We start from the raw sequence: 16513 nt of genomic DNA on the forward strand, positions 1-16513 counted from the left end.
AGCATCCAACCCACGTGGCTGCAAGGCGTTCCCAGCTGCATGTCCCAGACTGAACTTGCACCTCAACCTCAGCCAGGCTGACGGGCTCTCCAGGGTCTTGATGCTCCACTGAGACGTTCACTCCCTCGGTAGGGAGCAGCATAGGGACATTCACCCAGCATCTGCCCCCACCATACCTGGAACTAGCCCACCCTGCCAGCCCCTCGGTTTTTCACCAGCACTGAATTCACTGATGGGCGGGATGAGGGAATGGGATCTAATCTAACACCCAGGGACAAACGAGTGTAGATGGGGAGGGAATTGATGCTCAAGGACCCACAAGTAATGCCCTGCACTTTGGCTCGTCAGCCGGGGAGCGGAGGGAACACTCCCACAGCACACATTCCCAAACACGTGGGCCCAGTTTGGTGAATCTCAGGCACCCAGTGGGCGAGTGAGGCTTGCTGGGCAGCCCCCTGGCAGTGTGTCACTTGTGTGCAGTGTAGCGCCTGGCTCCTCCCCTCCTGTGCCTCTGAACCGAAAGGGGCTCTAGCCTACAGCAACACGGGAAAGGACTTTAAATCGGCTGAAGCTGGTGAGAGTTCATACATCATCCGTGGAATACATGTGTTGGGAGAAGCCAGGGCATGGGACTCCATGCAGACACCATGTCCCAACTGTGACATGAAAACCAGCCTGTGAGATGCCACCAATCATGCAAGCACATGGCCTTTGATCCGTGGACAGCATTAACCTGTTACCCTGTCCTACACAGCATAGTTCGTGTGGTGGTGTTGATCCGTGTGCAGTGAGGAGCACAAGGGTCCTGGTCCCCAGGATGTAGGAGGGTGAGCCCTTATCCATGTGTTCCCTACTACACAGAGATCAAAGCCACCTCCTGAACCATGCTGTGTCAACAAGAGGAACAGGTTAAGGCCATCTGAGCAGAGGCCACCTTCACTGAGCAAGGTAGAGGTCAAACCACAGGAGCTCAGGAATAAAGAAGACAGGGAGCACACGTGTCTGAGGAGCAGGCTCCTTGTCAGACTAACGAGGTGCACAGTTCCCTGTTCCCTCCTGCCAGGCAGGACTCAGCAGACAGCAGCACTTGTGCAGGATCAGGCTCCCAGCTTTGCTCAGTACCTCCTTCCTTGCCCTTATGCTGGCACCAGTCCATTACTCAGCACGACAGGCAGGGAAACTGCTATGAACTGACACGCTGGCAACATTGGACAGCAGTGCGAGGCCCACGCAGTCAAAAGTCACAAATTGGGTCCCCAAAATCATGAGATTGGCTTAAAAGTTGTGAGATGTGGGATTGGGTTTTGTTTTCTTTGCCTTCAAGTGTCTAAGCCTTTAGGTTGCATTTGGGTCACATTTTCCAGCTTTTCTTTGCAATCATGAGGGCTAGAAGCTCTCTTGTTAAATGAAAGCCGAGAGTCTCACGTAGTGACAGGACTCCCAGCGCCGGGGCTTCACGACAAACACCAAATAGCATGAGACTCACCCTGAAATCAGGTTACGAAAATGGTGAGAGATGAACAGGGAAGAGTGCACGCCCGTGCATGCACACACACACACAGATTGGGGGCCTGAACGCTGTGTATAGTTTGTAAAGTGCCTCATGACCCTGCCAGAGAGAATGCACCTGAAGTATCAGATTATTCATTAAAGTACAGGATTATTATAGACTAAATCACAAAGTAGATTATTGCTTGTGTAGCATGAAGTCTTCCAGCTACAATGAATAACCCCAGGCATTCCTGTCTGGGGCACTGTTAGCTCTGACATTACAGGCCCTTAGTCATTACTTGCAGCCTTATATTCCTTTCAACTTCAATAAAAATTTGTTGGCGTATTTAAGCCGCTCGCTCCCGTTATTCTGCCTCACCAGCAGAAAACGAGTGGGGTGGCAATGTGAAACAAACAACTGCAGCATACAGCAACTTTTGCTGCATTGGGCCGGGTGCCGGCGCCCAGGCTAAGCGCCGCGAGGGGTCCCCGTTTCTCTCCAGGAATGGAGCGAGCCCGTCGCAGATCCAAGAGCCTGGCGGGAGAGCGGCTGAGCCAGAGGCCTCTGGCTGTGCCCTGGGGCAGGGGTCTAACCCCAGCGCAAGGAAAGAGACCAGGGCAGAGCAGGGAGCGACGCAGAAATAAGGGGCTGAACAGTCACGTTGTTTGCCAGCAACTTGGAACCTCAGATGCAAGATTTTGCCCAGGTAGACCAGGGTAAAGGATGTTCCTAGTTATTGCACGTGTATAAATGGAGACACAAACATGCGTGCGTGGGGGGGGTGGACATCTATTTACACACACACACACACAGCACTGGATTTGCTACAGTTCAACTGAACTATTTCCCCCGGACGTCGGTTTGCTTGTTTCCCATGTGGCTCTGGTGGAAGGTGCCAGGCTGGAGCCCGCTAGGTGCCAAGGAAGCAGGCCAGCCCAGGCAGCTGCAGGGCACCCAACACCCGATCACCACCTCCCCGGCTGGAGGTGGGACTCTCCCTGGAGTTCTCTCGCGCTGGGTTTTGACGGCACCGACCAATATCCCAGCTGGAGAGTGGAAGCTCTGCCATGGGGCACTGTCTCGCCCGCAGAATGAAGGTGAAACCAGAGCAAAGTCCGTTCATCTTCATTGCCCTCCTGTGCCCCACTCCTGGCCTGCCCCAGGTAGCAAGAAGTGCCCTCCCCGTGCCCTGTGTGAAGGCCAGGCCGTGCTGGGCTCACGGCGCAGACGCAAAAACAGCAGCAGCCCCACCAGAGCATGAAGTGACCCTTTTGAAAACATCCTCAATGAGCAGCAAGTCTACACAGCGCTGGGCACAATGGGGCCCGATCCTGGCTGGGGCTGGCAGGTGCTGTCACAGCACAAATAGATTATAACCTGGACAGCTAGAGTGATACGGCCCATACCCTGTACGGACAAAGGCAGCCCTGCAGCATGCTGACGGAGTGGGTAGAGTTTCATAGAATCATAGAATCATAGAATATCAGGGTTGGAAGGGACCCCAGAAGGTCATCTAGTCCAACCCCCTGCTCAAAGCAGGACCAAGTCCCAGTTAAATCATCCCAGCTAGGGCTTTGTCAAGCCTGAGTTAAATCATCCCAGCTAGGGCTTTGTCAAGCCTGTCCCTGTCAAGTTTGTCCCTGGAGAGGTCAATGTCCCTGGCTATCGTGCCAGGCTGGGCTCAGAGGTGCTTTCCCCCAATCCAGGGATCAAGGGAATTCCTCCGCTGGACTGTTGGACTTTTCACAGGTTTTCTTGCTTTCTTGGGCTCCTCCATTGCCCAGTCTCCCCTCATCCAGCCATTCCACTGGGATCTTCTTCCTCTGCAGCTGGACATACACGTTGTTCTCCAGCAGTGCAGTGCCCGCCCCAGGGAAAGAGGCAGAGGGGTGCTGCAGGGGACAAAGTGCAAAGCCATCAGCGCTGTCAGAGCCAGGGGGCTGTGTTAGGCCTGAGCTATACTAAAAAGTTGGATTAACCCAACTACGTCAGTCAGGTCCCCATTTGCTTTGCCTTGCAGAGAGAACAGATCCTGCCTTACACAGAGAGTTCTATAGAGTTTGCATCCAGAAGCCATCCTTGGTATTACATCCCCAATCCCTCATCACTTCCAAATAAATGGGCTAGAACCCCACAGCTCACCTGGAGGCAAACTGCCCACCCTGTACCCTCAGTTGATATCAGGGGGGTCATGCCAGTGCATGGCAGGCCCTGTGTTTCGGGGAGGCCCTGATCTCCTCTCTTGCCCCAGCTGCTTGGACCTCCTGACACAGAGCTCACCATGGTCATGTAGGTCATGTCCTTTCTGCTCCACAGCTCTGCCTCCTGCCCAGCCTTGAGCGTCTCAGCACAGGGTATGAGGGAGTAAATACCTTCCTGCCAGGAAGATCAGAAAGAGACTCAGGCCCTGCATGGCTTGTGAAATGCCCGTTCCAGAGGCTCATTTCAGCTGGTGACTTTCCAGAGCAGGACCAGGCAGCCTCTGTTTTGAGAGTTCCCAGCATCTGGTGGGTAGGATGATAGACAAATGCTGAATAGCTCACCGGAGGGCCCAGCTCTGCTCCAAACTCCTTGGCCTTCTCCCCTCCTGACCCACTCAGACACGCTGGGCGAGGAGTTGGGGCGGGGGGAGGTCACTTACCAACACAGCTGTATCAAAGCAGCCACCAGGGTAACCTGCATTACAGTAAGTAAAGTGCATGCTGGCCAGCAGAGTCCCCAGCCTGGGCAGTCTGACGCCCACTAACTGGTGGCAACCACCAACACCAGATGCTGCAGAGGGAGGTGTGTAAAGCCCCCTTAACACATCCAATAGGGCAGTTCTCTCCTGTGGGGGGAGACACCTTCCTGACCCTGGTGAGCAGCTCGTGCCCTGAAGCATGAGGATTGAGCGCATTGATCAGCTTATCCTAGCTAGTGTCACTACAGAGGCAACTCTTGTGCTGGCTGGGACTCATACTAAACTCCCTGCCTTCATAGTACCTAGTGTTAAAAAGACCCTTGCATCCTCTGATGAAAGCTGAACAAATAGATACAGTGTTAGACAAAGTAAAGGGCCTGTTTATTCCTAATGGGACAACAGATCCCCACAAATCCTGGGAATCTGAAGCCCCCACTTCCTACTGAAGTCTATTCACTGTGAGTGTTCAGGGCCTCTGTATTTTTAAGGCCACAACAACACTTTACTGTTCTCTTGTGCTTGTCATCTGAGGACATCAAAGCACTTTGCAGACATTCATTAACGAAGCCCCATGAATGTTAAGGCAGGATCATGATCCCTGTTTTGAAGGGAATGTGGAACTAGAATCCAAGAGCCCTGGTTCCCATTGCCCTGGCCTAACCACTAGCTTACACTCCCTGCACTGCCCTTCGATTTGTTGTATCACACACAATCCGTCTGTTCTAGAACATAGCAGCTCTTGTCCCACATCCCTCTGATAGGACGATAAATCCTACACCAGTCCTGGGCTGCAACAGCAACAAAGTGGCTGTGACAGAACATTGTCACAGGCCCCACACCTCCTGCTTTGAACATAAAGATCTCGTCTCTGCCTGGGTATTTAGGTAGCAGCAGGAGCCCGTGAGCTCACTCTGCTCCACGGACATTATCTCCTAATTAGGAGTCATGGCAGGATGGAATTATCTGGGGTTAATTCCAATCATCTCTACGCTAATGGCCAACGATATGGCAAAACAAATGCCAGGCTTTCTTTACTGGCCGTAGGCATGTGGGAACACGCGCATTTGGTGCCTGGGGCAGGCTGAATAGCAACTCTGCTGTCCCAAATCCTCCTTTTATTCCAGGAACTATCCCCTGGATTCTGGTGTTTCCCTGTTACAGGGTCTGGCAACATTAGCCCCACTCAGCTTGGTAAGCAGAGACTGAGTTCTCACCTCTGCTTCATCCCGACTGCCACCATCCCGACTCCTCGACAGGGGCCCGTTCTCCGTACGTCTGGAAGGAACGTCAATTGCATGAAGCTGACTCCCACAGGAGCAGTCATCTCCACCCATCCCCTCCACACTTCAGTGGGTTAATTCCAGAACTAGTGCCTGGCTCTGTCTGCATTTCCCCTGACACTCTGGCCTTCCTGTTGGTCAGGAACCCCTGGTAACAGAAAGGAGCAAGGAAAGGCCAAGTCCGCTGCTCAGCCTTTCCATACCAGTGAGTCTGGGCCTCTCTGCCCATGCTCAGGTGTGGCGGGACCCTCACTCTTAGTGACTGGCCTTGCATCTACCCCATACGCCTTGGCCTCGCTGCAACCTGCTGTGCACAGGAGGGTTCCAGCCCCATATGCAATTGCTACAGCCAGGGATGCAGCTCCTGCCCATCCACCTGGGCCATGCAGGGGCACATGGGCCAGGATATTTTGGGACCCCAGCACTCTGCCTCCTCTCCCTACCAGAGGAGAGATCTGTCTGTCGAACCAGGGCAGTGTGGGATCAGGCATGTCAAGAAGAGGATGTCCCCTACGCTCCCTGCGAGGAAGAGAGCTCCCAGAACAGCGGGTTCAGCAGGGACAGGGAAAGGAGCATGTGTGGAACCCAAGGAGCAGCCCCTGCACTGCTGAGAGAGGAGAGGGCAGGGCAGGCCAATCAGACACAATGGAGCCACCGGGGGCAGAGGAGGATAGTGTGTGTGGTCACCCTGAGTTGTCACAGGCCGGGAATCCCCAGGTGCTGAAATTCACCTGCATCCCCCTCTCCCGTGCTGGCCTGTGGCAGCAGGTAACCACCAGGCAGGATGATGCCACACCCACCCTGCAGCCATGGGAGCCAGGGCCTGTTACCTCTGCCTCTGGAGAAACTTTTTCAGCCCATATCCCAACAAGAGGGCCAGGAAGGTGATCGCACAGACGTAACCCAGGATGGCCCCCCAGCCACTGCTACTGGTGCTCTTGGAGTCCTGGGCCCCTGCAAATCTGGACCCTTGGGGGTGAGAGAGACAGGCAGCAGAGTTAGCGATGCCTCTGTTCCAGCACACTAGCCATCAGGAGTCAGTCTCTTCCCATCTCATGCTGGTGGATGCCCAAGACCTAGGGAAAAAAAGAAAAGGAGTACTTGTGGTACCTTAGAGACTAACAAATTTATTTGAGCATAAGCTTTCGTGAGCTACAGCTCACTTCATCGGATGCATTAGCTCACGAAAGCTTATGCTCAAATAAATTTGTTAGTCTCTAAGGTGCCACAAGTACTCCTTTTCTTTTTTTGCAAATACAGACTAACATGGCTGCTGCTCTAAGACCTGGGGAGGTGCACATCACCCCCAAAGGCATCCATAGGATGTGGCTGTCTCCTCCCCTTGGTAACAGATTGGTTAGTTCCCACAGGACTGGGGCAGAGATCCGTCTCCAGGGAGCACAGCATGGAGCCCGGAGGCTGCACAAACCTGGGGATTTCTGCCCCAGTTCTCATACTTGGTGGCAAACCTGCCCTGGTGAGCCAACACCACACTCCTGCTTGCATATCACTGTGACTGCATAGGGCGGCAGACAGCGTGACCCAGGGGGCCCTTAAGCCAACACAGCCCCATCCTGAAGGGAGGCATTTGGCTCAGGGGAAGGGGAGACTGCCCTCAGTGAAGGGGTGAGCCGATGAGGCTGCTGTGAAATTGACCAGTAGCCAAGGGGAGGCATAAGCTAGCAATGGAGGGCACGTACATCTCTGTCTGGCAGAGGTCACATGCAGCACGGTGTAGTTTTTGAAGACGCTGCTCCACCCAAACACCCGGATCTCGCAGGTGTACGTCCCACTGTCATCCGCCTGTACATCCTGCATCCTCACAGAGCCGTCCTTGCGGGCCACATCCCCGCACCACTGCACTCGGTGCTGGAAGCGTCCCACAGGAACGCTGTGGTTACTGTAGTAGTAGAAGACCATCTCCTCCTGCAAAGGGATATGGCTCGTCATATGACCAGGATAAGGGTGTCAGATGACTGGATGCCAATATACTCCCAAGTGTGAACTTAGTTCCTCTAAATATCCCCCCAGCTGCTGCTCCTCCTGGCACCCCCACTCATACACCCCGTCCTGCCCTGGCAGATTGCTCTTCTGAGGCAAGCGGTATTGCAGCCTATGCCCCACTGGCTCTCTGTTGAAAGGTCCAACAAGGGGTCAGTCAGTCCCAGTTGATATGGTAGATTTTGTGACTTAAGCACCTAGGAATTGGGATAAGGTACATCAAAATTGCCTCACCCAGTGACCTCAGAACAGCTGTCGGCTAGGAAAAGCCTCTCCCCCCCGGGCTGAGTTGGATTTCCATCCCCCTTGGAAATTGCTGCTCTCTCTGAGCTGGGTGTGCTGAACACTATCTCTGCCTGCCCCACCCCACCCCCACGGCCCTGCTATGCTCTGTGACCAGGAGTCCCATTCTCCCTGGACCTGTGGTGCTACCCTGGGCCCTTCCTGGCAATTGGACTCACCGCCTGAGTATTGTTTTCCGGCACATGTATCCAGTCGACTTTGGTCACGTTCCAGTCCCCTGGCACCAAGCTTTGGAAGAAACATTCCAGCAGGACAGAGTCCCCAAAGCCAGCCTTCAGCTTGGGGCGAGTGATGACCAGACCAGCCAACACCCCCCCATTCCCTGCAGGCACCAAGGAAGAGGGATGACCCCAGAACTGCAGAATCCAGCATGGTGCAGAGAACAGCTGTGCTGCCTAGATCAGCCTGGGCCTGCCAGGTACCTGCTCATCCTCGAGACATCCCTTCAAACCCAAAGAGACCAAGACACTCCCTGCACCCAGCCTTGCAGACCCTGCTCCCTTCACACAGGCGGAGCCCTCCCCCACTCTCTGATTGCATAAAATGCTGCACCCCCTGAACTAGCTCCTTCACAAAACATCACCAGACATGGAGAGCCAGGGCAGCTCCTTCCTGTCAGAGGGAGGGTCCATGCAGCTGTTTCACTGCCGGAACCAGCCCTGGGGCCAAGTATCCCCAGGCTGCTGGTAGAGTCCCAGAGCCAGCAGAATGGTCTTTTCTTCTCTACCCTCCCAGCAGCACCAGAGAGGGAGCCCTCTGACTGGGTCGGTGGAGGGGAGGGGCATTTGAAAGGACTGGAAGCAATGCCACATGCAGGCCCACTACTTTGCACATGTCTCAGTTTGTTACGCCCAGGTGAGGCCTTGTCCCTCCGCAGTCTGAAGCCAGGGCGATGCCGTGATGGGCTGCTGCTAACCTGGCTTCTGGGAGGTGGGCAGAGCCGAGGATGAAGTGCTAGGTCTGCTATTGCCCCCACTTAAGGGCATGGCCTCCCCTAGGGCCATGCTTCCTATTCGTGCTTCATACCCTCCAGGGCAGAGGCCCGTGGTACAGCTGAGACACAGACAAAATGCTTCTGGCCCAGCCATTCCTCAGGACAGGGTCATTGCAGCGAGCCCCCAGCACTGCTGCCCTGGCACCATGTCCTGGAAAGATCCCTTTTACCAAGTCTTAGGGGTGGAGGGGTTGTCAAAAATTGCACCCCAGGATTCACACTGGGCTGGTGCAAGCTGGGACAGGACTAGGCCGCTTTGCTCTTCTCCACAGCAGCAGCCTTAGTGCTGCCAGTCCAGACATTCTGGCTAAGCCGGGCATTGCAGCCCCCCGGTGCTGGTTCTCCCAGCAGGGGAATCCCGGCCTCACTTCCTGTCGGCAAAGGCACGTCTGCACGGAACAGGAAGTGGGAGAACACTCCTTGCACGAGCCCCAACCATGTTGCTCTTTTGAAGCAGAGGGCTGTGGCTCCTCATGAACTGTTCTCGTGTACCACTGCCTATCACCAGAGTATCGGAGCACTCACAGTCTAACGTAGGTGCCCTCCCAGCCTCCCTGGGAGGCAGGGCAGGGTTATTATCTCCATTGTGCAGACGGGAATCTGACACAGAGACTTAGTGACGGGCCCAAGGTCACCCAGGAAGTCTGTGGCAGAGCAGGGATTTGAACCCAGGACCCCAAGTCTTAAACTAGTTCTCTGACCATGGGACTGGCCTTGCATCCTTGTGGCGAGGGTCATTCCAGCACCCTCAGCCTGGCATAGCACCGGTGCACGGGCTGCTGGGCTACATTTAGTGTATGAATGTCAGTTCTCTCAGCCCTTCCCTCTTTGCTTCCCCACCCTTGGCCCTGAAGCTCTCAAACCCAGCTGGCTGTGTCCTCTGCTTGTTTGCACAAGCAGTGACATAGCTATTGCTCAGGAGGCTGCTGGAGAGCCCTGTAAGAGGAAACTAATAGAGCCGCGTCAAAGTGTCCTAACCTTCGCTGGCACAAAGTGCAAGCACTGCAGGGCAGGGGCTAGAGAATAGGGGCAAGGAAAGGACACTAAGGGGCAGAAAAGGCCCCAGAATCAGCAGCAGCCAAACTCTCAGTTCCCCAGAGGCTGTATAGTTTGAGTGATGACAGAGGGATGTGGCTGGGTGAGCCGCGCAGAGGGCAAGGGTAAGGTAGGAAGCAACAGGAAATTCCCAGGGGAAGAAAACCACAGGGAAATTACGGGCAGGGTCAAAATGAGCATTAACAGATCCCAGAAGGCAAGGGGCTGATTCTCCTATTCATGCTCCTTAAATATTGCGGATCTTCAGCTGAAAGTGTTAAATCAAAGCCCATCTGATCATACAACACGGACTCCAGGGCTAACACATCAGGAAAGCCAGTTCCTGAGTTCTGGGGGGAACTGCGTCAGGGCAGTGTCCTTGCGAAGCACCAAGCGCACAGCTGGTGCTCTGTAAATAATAAATGCAAAGTACTGTTCTTATAGCTGCTGTTTCGCAAACAGGCCTCTTCTGGGGCTGGCTGGGGAGTTTCAGTGAAGAACACTGGGCAAAGAAGGAGCTCAAGGCACTCAGATGCCTCTGCAGCTCCAAAAATCAATAGCTCGGAGACACTTCCCTGCAGCTGAAACTTGCATTCAGCCCTTCTCTTCCTTCCCACCCTGCTGGGGCCTGGCTGAGCAAGTGCAGATCCTAGGTCAACGGTACTGCTGCAGGCTGAGGCCGGTTCACGGGAGCCATGCTAGAAGGGTGGAGTGCCCAGCGTTCAGAGATCAGAGAAATCATGAGCGTTAATGAGGATGCTCAGCTCATGCCCCTGTATGCCTTCAAAGCACCACGCAAGCAGCTTATTAGCTTCCCTGCTGGAGACCTGAGGCACAGGAGAGGTACGTGACTTGCCCCAGGGCCAGGCCACACTGACTCAGCAGCAGGCCTAGAAGAAAAAGTTCCTGGTTCCCAGCCCCATGAGCTCCCTCACAGTGGATGGCCTGGGCTCTGAAATTCACTGTCATGAGCTGAACACGTAAGTAACGTCTTATGCGGGAGAGATGGTGGATCTCTAAGCAAAGGCAAGGGCGGGGAAAGCAGGCAGCGTTTCCAGGGGTGAAGGCAAGGGGGGCAAACGCAGGATCTCTGCTTACCCAGTGACAGCAGTATCCGCATGAGAGCGAGGGCAGGTACCATTCTCATTTCACTCTAAAAAGGGGAGAGACAAGTTAACACAGGCTGCATGGGCCCCTGCTCTCTCCAGGGGATGCACAGCACTTAAGTCACAGCCTTGGCCCAAGCTCCCTCCATTGCTTTAACAAGACGCACACCCAAACCATGGCAACACAGGGGCCAGGTGGCAGGGGACTTTCTGGCGACCATGCTATTGCTTTGGTACGAACTCCCTTCAGGTAACTGGCAGGGTTGGAGTCAACCCCAGAGAGCAGAGCTCCCACCTTCAGGGAGCAGTTCCCTCCATTGCTCTGTCCAGTGATTATATCGCAGCCACATCCCATTCTATCGCCAACAAGCAGGTGATTCAGAGATGGACGGGGTTGCTGGACTGACACTTCTTTGCTTTCACCGAGATGGATTTGGCCTATACTCCCCCCTCACTCATCCTCAGTCTCAGCGATTTAGTTTAATGAATCCACCAAGTCCCACCATTACAACACTCTTTGAAAACCATGAGGCAACTGTCAGATACGTTTCTGGTTTGAGACAACTCTAAGTTACGTGAAGAGGAAGTTGACGAGAGCTTATGCTCTGGTTTTAAAATTTCCTTTTGTGCAACGAATTTTCAGCTTGGCTTGAGGCCTAAAGTTTCTGTAGAAATAGGAGGTGGTTAGGTTGGGTTTGTTCACAGATGCTGCGGCAGGTGATAAGAAGTGTTTATGCTGATACTAACAATCCAGATGCCTTAATCTTCAGACAATCTCCCTGTTAAAGAGTGCTCTGGAAAAGTCTGAGCCCCTCTCAATGAGGTTGGATCACACAGTAACACCTTTAGTCACTAGCAACAAAGGTGCTGGATTTCAAACGGTGGAAACCTCTATAAGGAGAGCTTCTTTTGGGACACCTGAAATGTCCCATTTTTTACCTAATGAATAAAAAAATGGTAATAACTACTGAAAGTTTGTTCCAGCAGCATTTCTGCACCAGACAGAATTAGCTCTGTTTACAGGAACAAAATCAGTGGAAGAAGCATTCAGTGTGACACTGTGTGTTCCAAGCAAAGAGAAAAACTGGATGAATACAGGCACACTCAGAGCTGTGCTTTTGCTCCGCATCTGATGATCAACTCTTTAAGAACAAGAAGTTCTTGGCCAAAATATCCTCCAGTCTGTGAAATACATGAGTGTCACTGTTGAATCCAAAGCTGGCAGTACCAAGAGTAGCAAACTATACACATACAACACATGCACAGTCTCTCGTATGAGAATTTTGTTACTCTAAAAAGCATCACCACTAAATCAGCCTGTTTTTTATTTTGAAAATCTTCTCCCCTTCTATCTGTCTCTCATTCTGCAGCCCTGGACAAGCTAGTGCCCCTAAAACAAATTTCAATACAATTTTGAGACGGGGTTTATCAATCCCCAAGAATCAGGGATGCTAATGAAAAGGAGCTAGAGTAAACCTGGCTCATGTCGTATTCCTGATCATTCTCAGAGAATAAAAATCATTGCCTTCAGCACTGGCGCAGCAGGAAGCCATGAGTGACAAGTCTGGGGTATTTAGATGGCAAACTCCACAAGGCAGAGACTGTCTCCTTTAAGCTGAACACCCAAACAACAGTAACCAGTGAAAATGAATGGCACACACCTGGGGATGCAAGACAGAGTGCGCTGGCTCTATGCATGTGCTCTGGAATGGTCTGAAATGATAAAATGCTGGGATAGTACAAAACCAATCGGGAGAGGAAAATTCTACACCAAATCTGGGGATCCTCACTACAAAGGATTTCACCTCTTCTCTCAGACAGAGATCGCTGCATATTTCTTTTCCTCATGCAATTGTAGTTGCACAGCCCTGTGGAAATTGGTAAAGCCCCTGCAGCTCCTGGAATGGAATCCAGAGCCATCACCAGCTGCCATGGATGCAGAACTGCTTTTGAAATTGAGAAATTAAGACTTTCCAAGCTGTTTAAGTGCTTGGCTAAATACAATGGTATAAAATGGACCCTGCCTTCCATTGCCCTCTGTGTATTTGTAGAATCAAAGTCCAGCTAGCAGTATCAAGGACCTCTGTAATTTTCCTTGCTTGTGCCTCTCAGTAAAGAAATGTTTGTAAAAAGAATTAAGTATTTAGAATCTGCCCATTACAGTTCTGCCCTGAGAAGTCTATCCTGCACTCAGGGCTTGCTTGGAGCATGTTGTACGTACGTACATACAATAAACAAAGCAAAGCTCCATGCACACAGCTCCAAAATCTCTGGCTGTAGCATTCCCAGTGTAGGTTGGTCACACTCCTCCTACTTTTCATGTGGGGCTAGATTGTCATAACAGCATCTCCAGTGAGACACTTAAATAGGGGACAAGATTCCAGAAGTGCTCACTATCCAGTTGCTCCTATCGTGATATTTATGGCCAGAGTTTCAAAACATCTGAGCACTTAACAGGCCCCTAACCACTAATCATTGGAGAGTCTGACTCTTAGCATCACCAAATCCTCCATGTATTTATTACCTTATTACTCAGAATCCCATCACTGACTCAGTTTAAGTATTTCTGTGCAGCAAATCTGGCAGCAGGTGCTGTGTGTTGCAGCTGACAATGGAGTTAGCTCATTGGGGTTCTGTCAAGTACATTATGACACTAAGATATCACAATCCTTCCATGTGATAATTGTCCCTTGGGAGAACCTTAACACAATGGATTTGGAACCAACAGTGCCCTTCTGTTCTCCTGCTATTGAGCATTGGGAGCTTTTAGTTGCTAGGTAGCTGAGCTCAGAGCATTTAAACATTCCCGAGCTCTGCTCTCAGAAAGGAAATGAATAAAAATTCAGATACTCACCAGAAAGTTCGTAGCAGACCTCCAGCTTCTCACGCGAAGTGTTCTCCGCTGACTAATTCAGAGACCTACCAGAGCCTCTATGATGGCCTAAGTGAATCAGACGCTTGAGGTTGCACGTGCAGGTTTTACAACGTAGCTCGGTTTCAGATCTCTTATTTGTTCCATTTGCAGGGAGATAGTCACTTTTAAGTTAAAAGGGGAAGGTGCTGATAATCAGAACGCAGAAAGGGTTCTGGTGAACAAAGGGGAAGAGGGTTGTAGACAGATACTTGTAGATACACACAGCACTCACATTACCAGGGGAAAAGCTGCTATCCACAGACTTAGAATGTGCCTGAACTCCGAACTTTTAATCACAGCAGACAGCTCCAATCAAATCTACTATACAATGTGTTCTCCTAAATGGGACCACAGAGTCTCAAAATTCAGCTCCCTGGCCTCCCCTTACTCTTAGCCTGAGCTCCTGGGACAAAGTAAGTTATAAAATAACCAACTCAAGGAGGGATGAGGCTTAGAACCCCAATGCATACGGTCGCTGTATGAGTAGTATAGCCCAGCTTAATCATAGAATCATAGAATCATAGAATATCAGGGTTGGAAGGGACCCCAGAAGGTCATCTAGTCCAACCCCCTGCTCAAAGCAGGACCAAGTCCCAGTTAAATCATCCCAGCCAGGGCTTTGTCAAGCCTGACCTTAAAAACCTCTAAGGAAGGAGATTCTACCACCTCCCTAGGTAACGCATTCCAGTGTTTCACCACCCTCTTAGTGAAAAAGTTTTTCCTAATATCCAATCTAAACCTCCCCCATTGCAACTTGAGACCATTACTCCTCGTTCTGTCATCTGCTACCATTGAGAACAGTCTAGAGCCATCCTCTTTGAAACCCCCTTTCAGGTAGTTGAAAGCAGCTATCAAATCCCCCCTCATTCTTCTCTTCTGCAGACTAAACAATCCCAGCTCCCTCAGCCTCTCCTCATAAGTCATGTGCTCTAGACCCCTAATCATTTTTGTTGCCCTTCGCTGTACTCTTTCCAATTTATCCACATCCTTCCTGTAGTGTGGGGCCCAAAACTGGACACAGTACTCCAGATGAGGCCTCACCAGTGTCGAATAGAGGGGAACGATCACGTCCCTCGATCTGCTCGCTATGCCCCTACTTATACATCCCAAAATGCCATTGGCCTTCTTGGCAACAAGGGCACACTGCTGACTCATATCCAGCTTCTCGTCCACTGTCACCCCTAGGTCCTTTTCCGCAGAACTGCTGCCGAGCCATTTGGTCCCTAGTCTGTAGCGGTGCATTGGATTCTTCCATCCTAAGTGCAGGACCCTGCACTTATCCTTATTGAACCTCATTAGATTTCTTTTGGCCCAATCCTCCAATTTGTCTAGGTCCTTCTGTATCCTATCCCTCCCCTCCAGCGTATCTACCACTCCTCCCAGTTTAGTATCATCCGCAAATTTGCTGAGAGTGCAATCCACACCATCCTCCAGATCATTTATGAAGATATTGAACAAAACGGGCCCCAGGACCGACCCCTGGGGCACTCCACTTGACACCGGCTGCCAACTAGACATGGAGCCATTGATCACTACCCGTTGAGCCCGACAATCTAGCCAGCTTTCTACCCACCTTATAGTGCATTCATCCAGCCCATACTTCCTTAACTTGCTGACAAGAATGCTGTGGGAGACCGTGTCAAAAGCTTTGCTAAAGTCAAGAAACAATACATCCACTGCTTTCCCTTCATCCACAGAACCAGTAATCTCATCATAAAGGCGATTAGATTAGTCAGGCATGACCTTCCCTTGGTGAATCCATGCTGACTGTTCCTGATCACTTTCCTCTCCTCTAAGTGCTTCAGGATTGATTCTTTGAGGACCTGCTCCATGATTTTTCCAGGGACTGAGGTGAGGCTGACCGGCCTGTAGTTCCCAGGATCCTCCTTCTTCCCTTTTTTAAAGATGGGCACTACATTAGCCTTTTTCCAGTCATCCGGGACTTCCCCCGTTCGCCACGAGTTTTCAAAGATAATGGCCAAGGGCTCTGCAATCACAGCCTCCAATTCCTTCAGCACTCTCGGATGCAATTCGTCCGGCCCCATGGACTTGTGCACGTCCAGCTTTTCTAAATAGTCCCTAACCACCTCTATCTCTACAGAGGGCTGGCCATCTCTTCCCCGTTTTGTGTTGCCCAGCACAGCAGTCTGGGAGCTGACCTTGTTAGTGAAAACAGAGGCAAAAAAAGCATTGAGTACATTAGCTTTTTCCACATCCTCTGTCACTAGCTTGCCTCCCTCATTCAGTAAGGGGCCCACACTTTCCTTGGCTTTCTTCTTGTTGCCAACATACCTGAAGAAACCCTTCTTGTTACTCTTGACATCTCTTGCTAGCTGCAGCTCCAGGTGCGATTTGGCCCTCCTGATATCTTTCCTACATGCCCGAGCAATATTTTTATACTCTTCCCTGGTCATATGTCCAACCTTCCACTTCTTGTAAGCTTCTTTTTTATGTTTAAGATCCGCTAGGATTTCACCATTAAGCCAAGCTGGTCGCCTGCCATATTTACTATTCTTTCGACTCATCGGGATGGTTTGTCCCTGTAACCTCAACAGGGATTCCTTGAAATACAGCCAGCTCTCCTGGACTCCCTTCCCTTTCATGTTAGTCCCCCAGGGGATCCTGGCCATCTGTTCCCTGAGGGAGTCAAAGTCTGCTTTCCTGAAGTCCAGGGTCCGTATCCTGCTGCTTACCTTTCTTCCCTGCGT

The 16513-nt window shown here is 51.7% G+C and overlaps 1 protein-coding gene across 3 annotated transcripts; it reads right to left on the reverse strand.

The window, feature by feature from the left end:
- Positions 1-2235: 2235 nt before the first annotated feature.
- On the reverse strand, positions 2236-14095 carry JAML (junction adhesion molecule like). 3 transcript variants are annotated; one of them, XM_038380824.2, is made up of 9 exons: positions 13746-14095; positions 12553-12604; positions 10884-10938; positions 7915-8078; positions 7153-7378; positions 6283-6421; positions 5387-5447; positions 3773-3868; positions 2236-3384 (listed from the first exon to the last, which is right to left on the reverse strand). In XM_038380824.2, exons 3-9 carry the CDS (start codon positions 10930-10932, stop codon positions 3202-3204), a joined length of 918 nt encoding a protein of 305 aa, XP_038236752.1. In that variant the 5' UTR covers positions 10933-10938; positions 12553-12604; positions 13746-14095; the 3' UTR covers positions 2236-3201. The 3 variants fall into 3 exon arrangements, with proteins under 3 accessions (XP_038236752.1, XP_038236751.1, XP_038236753.1); XM_038380823.2 differs by lacking the exon at positions 12553-12604; XM_038380825.2 differs by lacking the exon at positions 13746-14095 and having other exon boundaries at positions 12553-12838.
- Between the last annotated feature and the right edge of the window lie 2418 nt (positions 14096-16513).

Source organism: Dermochelys coriacea, chromosome 22 (assembly GCF_009764565.3).
Source record: "Dermochelys coriacea isolate rDerCor1 chromosome 22, rDerCor1.pri.v4, whole genome shotgun sequence".
Taxonomy (NCBI): domain Eukaryota; kingdom Metazoa; phylum Chordata; order Testudines; family Dermochelyidae; genus Dermochelys; species Dermochelys coriacea.

What these genes read in the sequence shown, in the direction of transcription:
- JAML (XM_038380823.2), bottom strand. Translation starts at nt 10,932, where the DNA reads ATGAGAATGGTACCTGCCCTCGCTCTCATGCGGATACTGCTGTCACTG. An exon ending in GCGGATACTGCTGTCACTGG is followed by an intron (nt 8,079 to 10,883) that starts GTAAGCAGAGAT and finishes TGGTGCCTGCAG; the next exon opens with GGAATGGGGGGGTGTTGGCT. An exon ending in GCAGTCGGGATGAAGCAGAG is followed by an intron (nt 3,869 to 5,386) that starts GTGAGAACTCAG and finishes TCTTCCTGGCAG; the next exon opens with GAAGGTATTTACTCCCTCAT.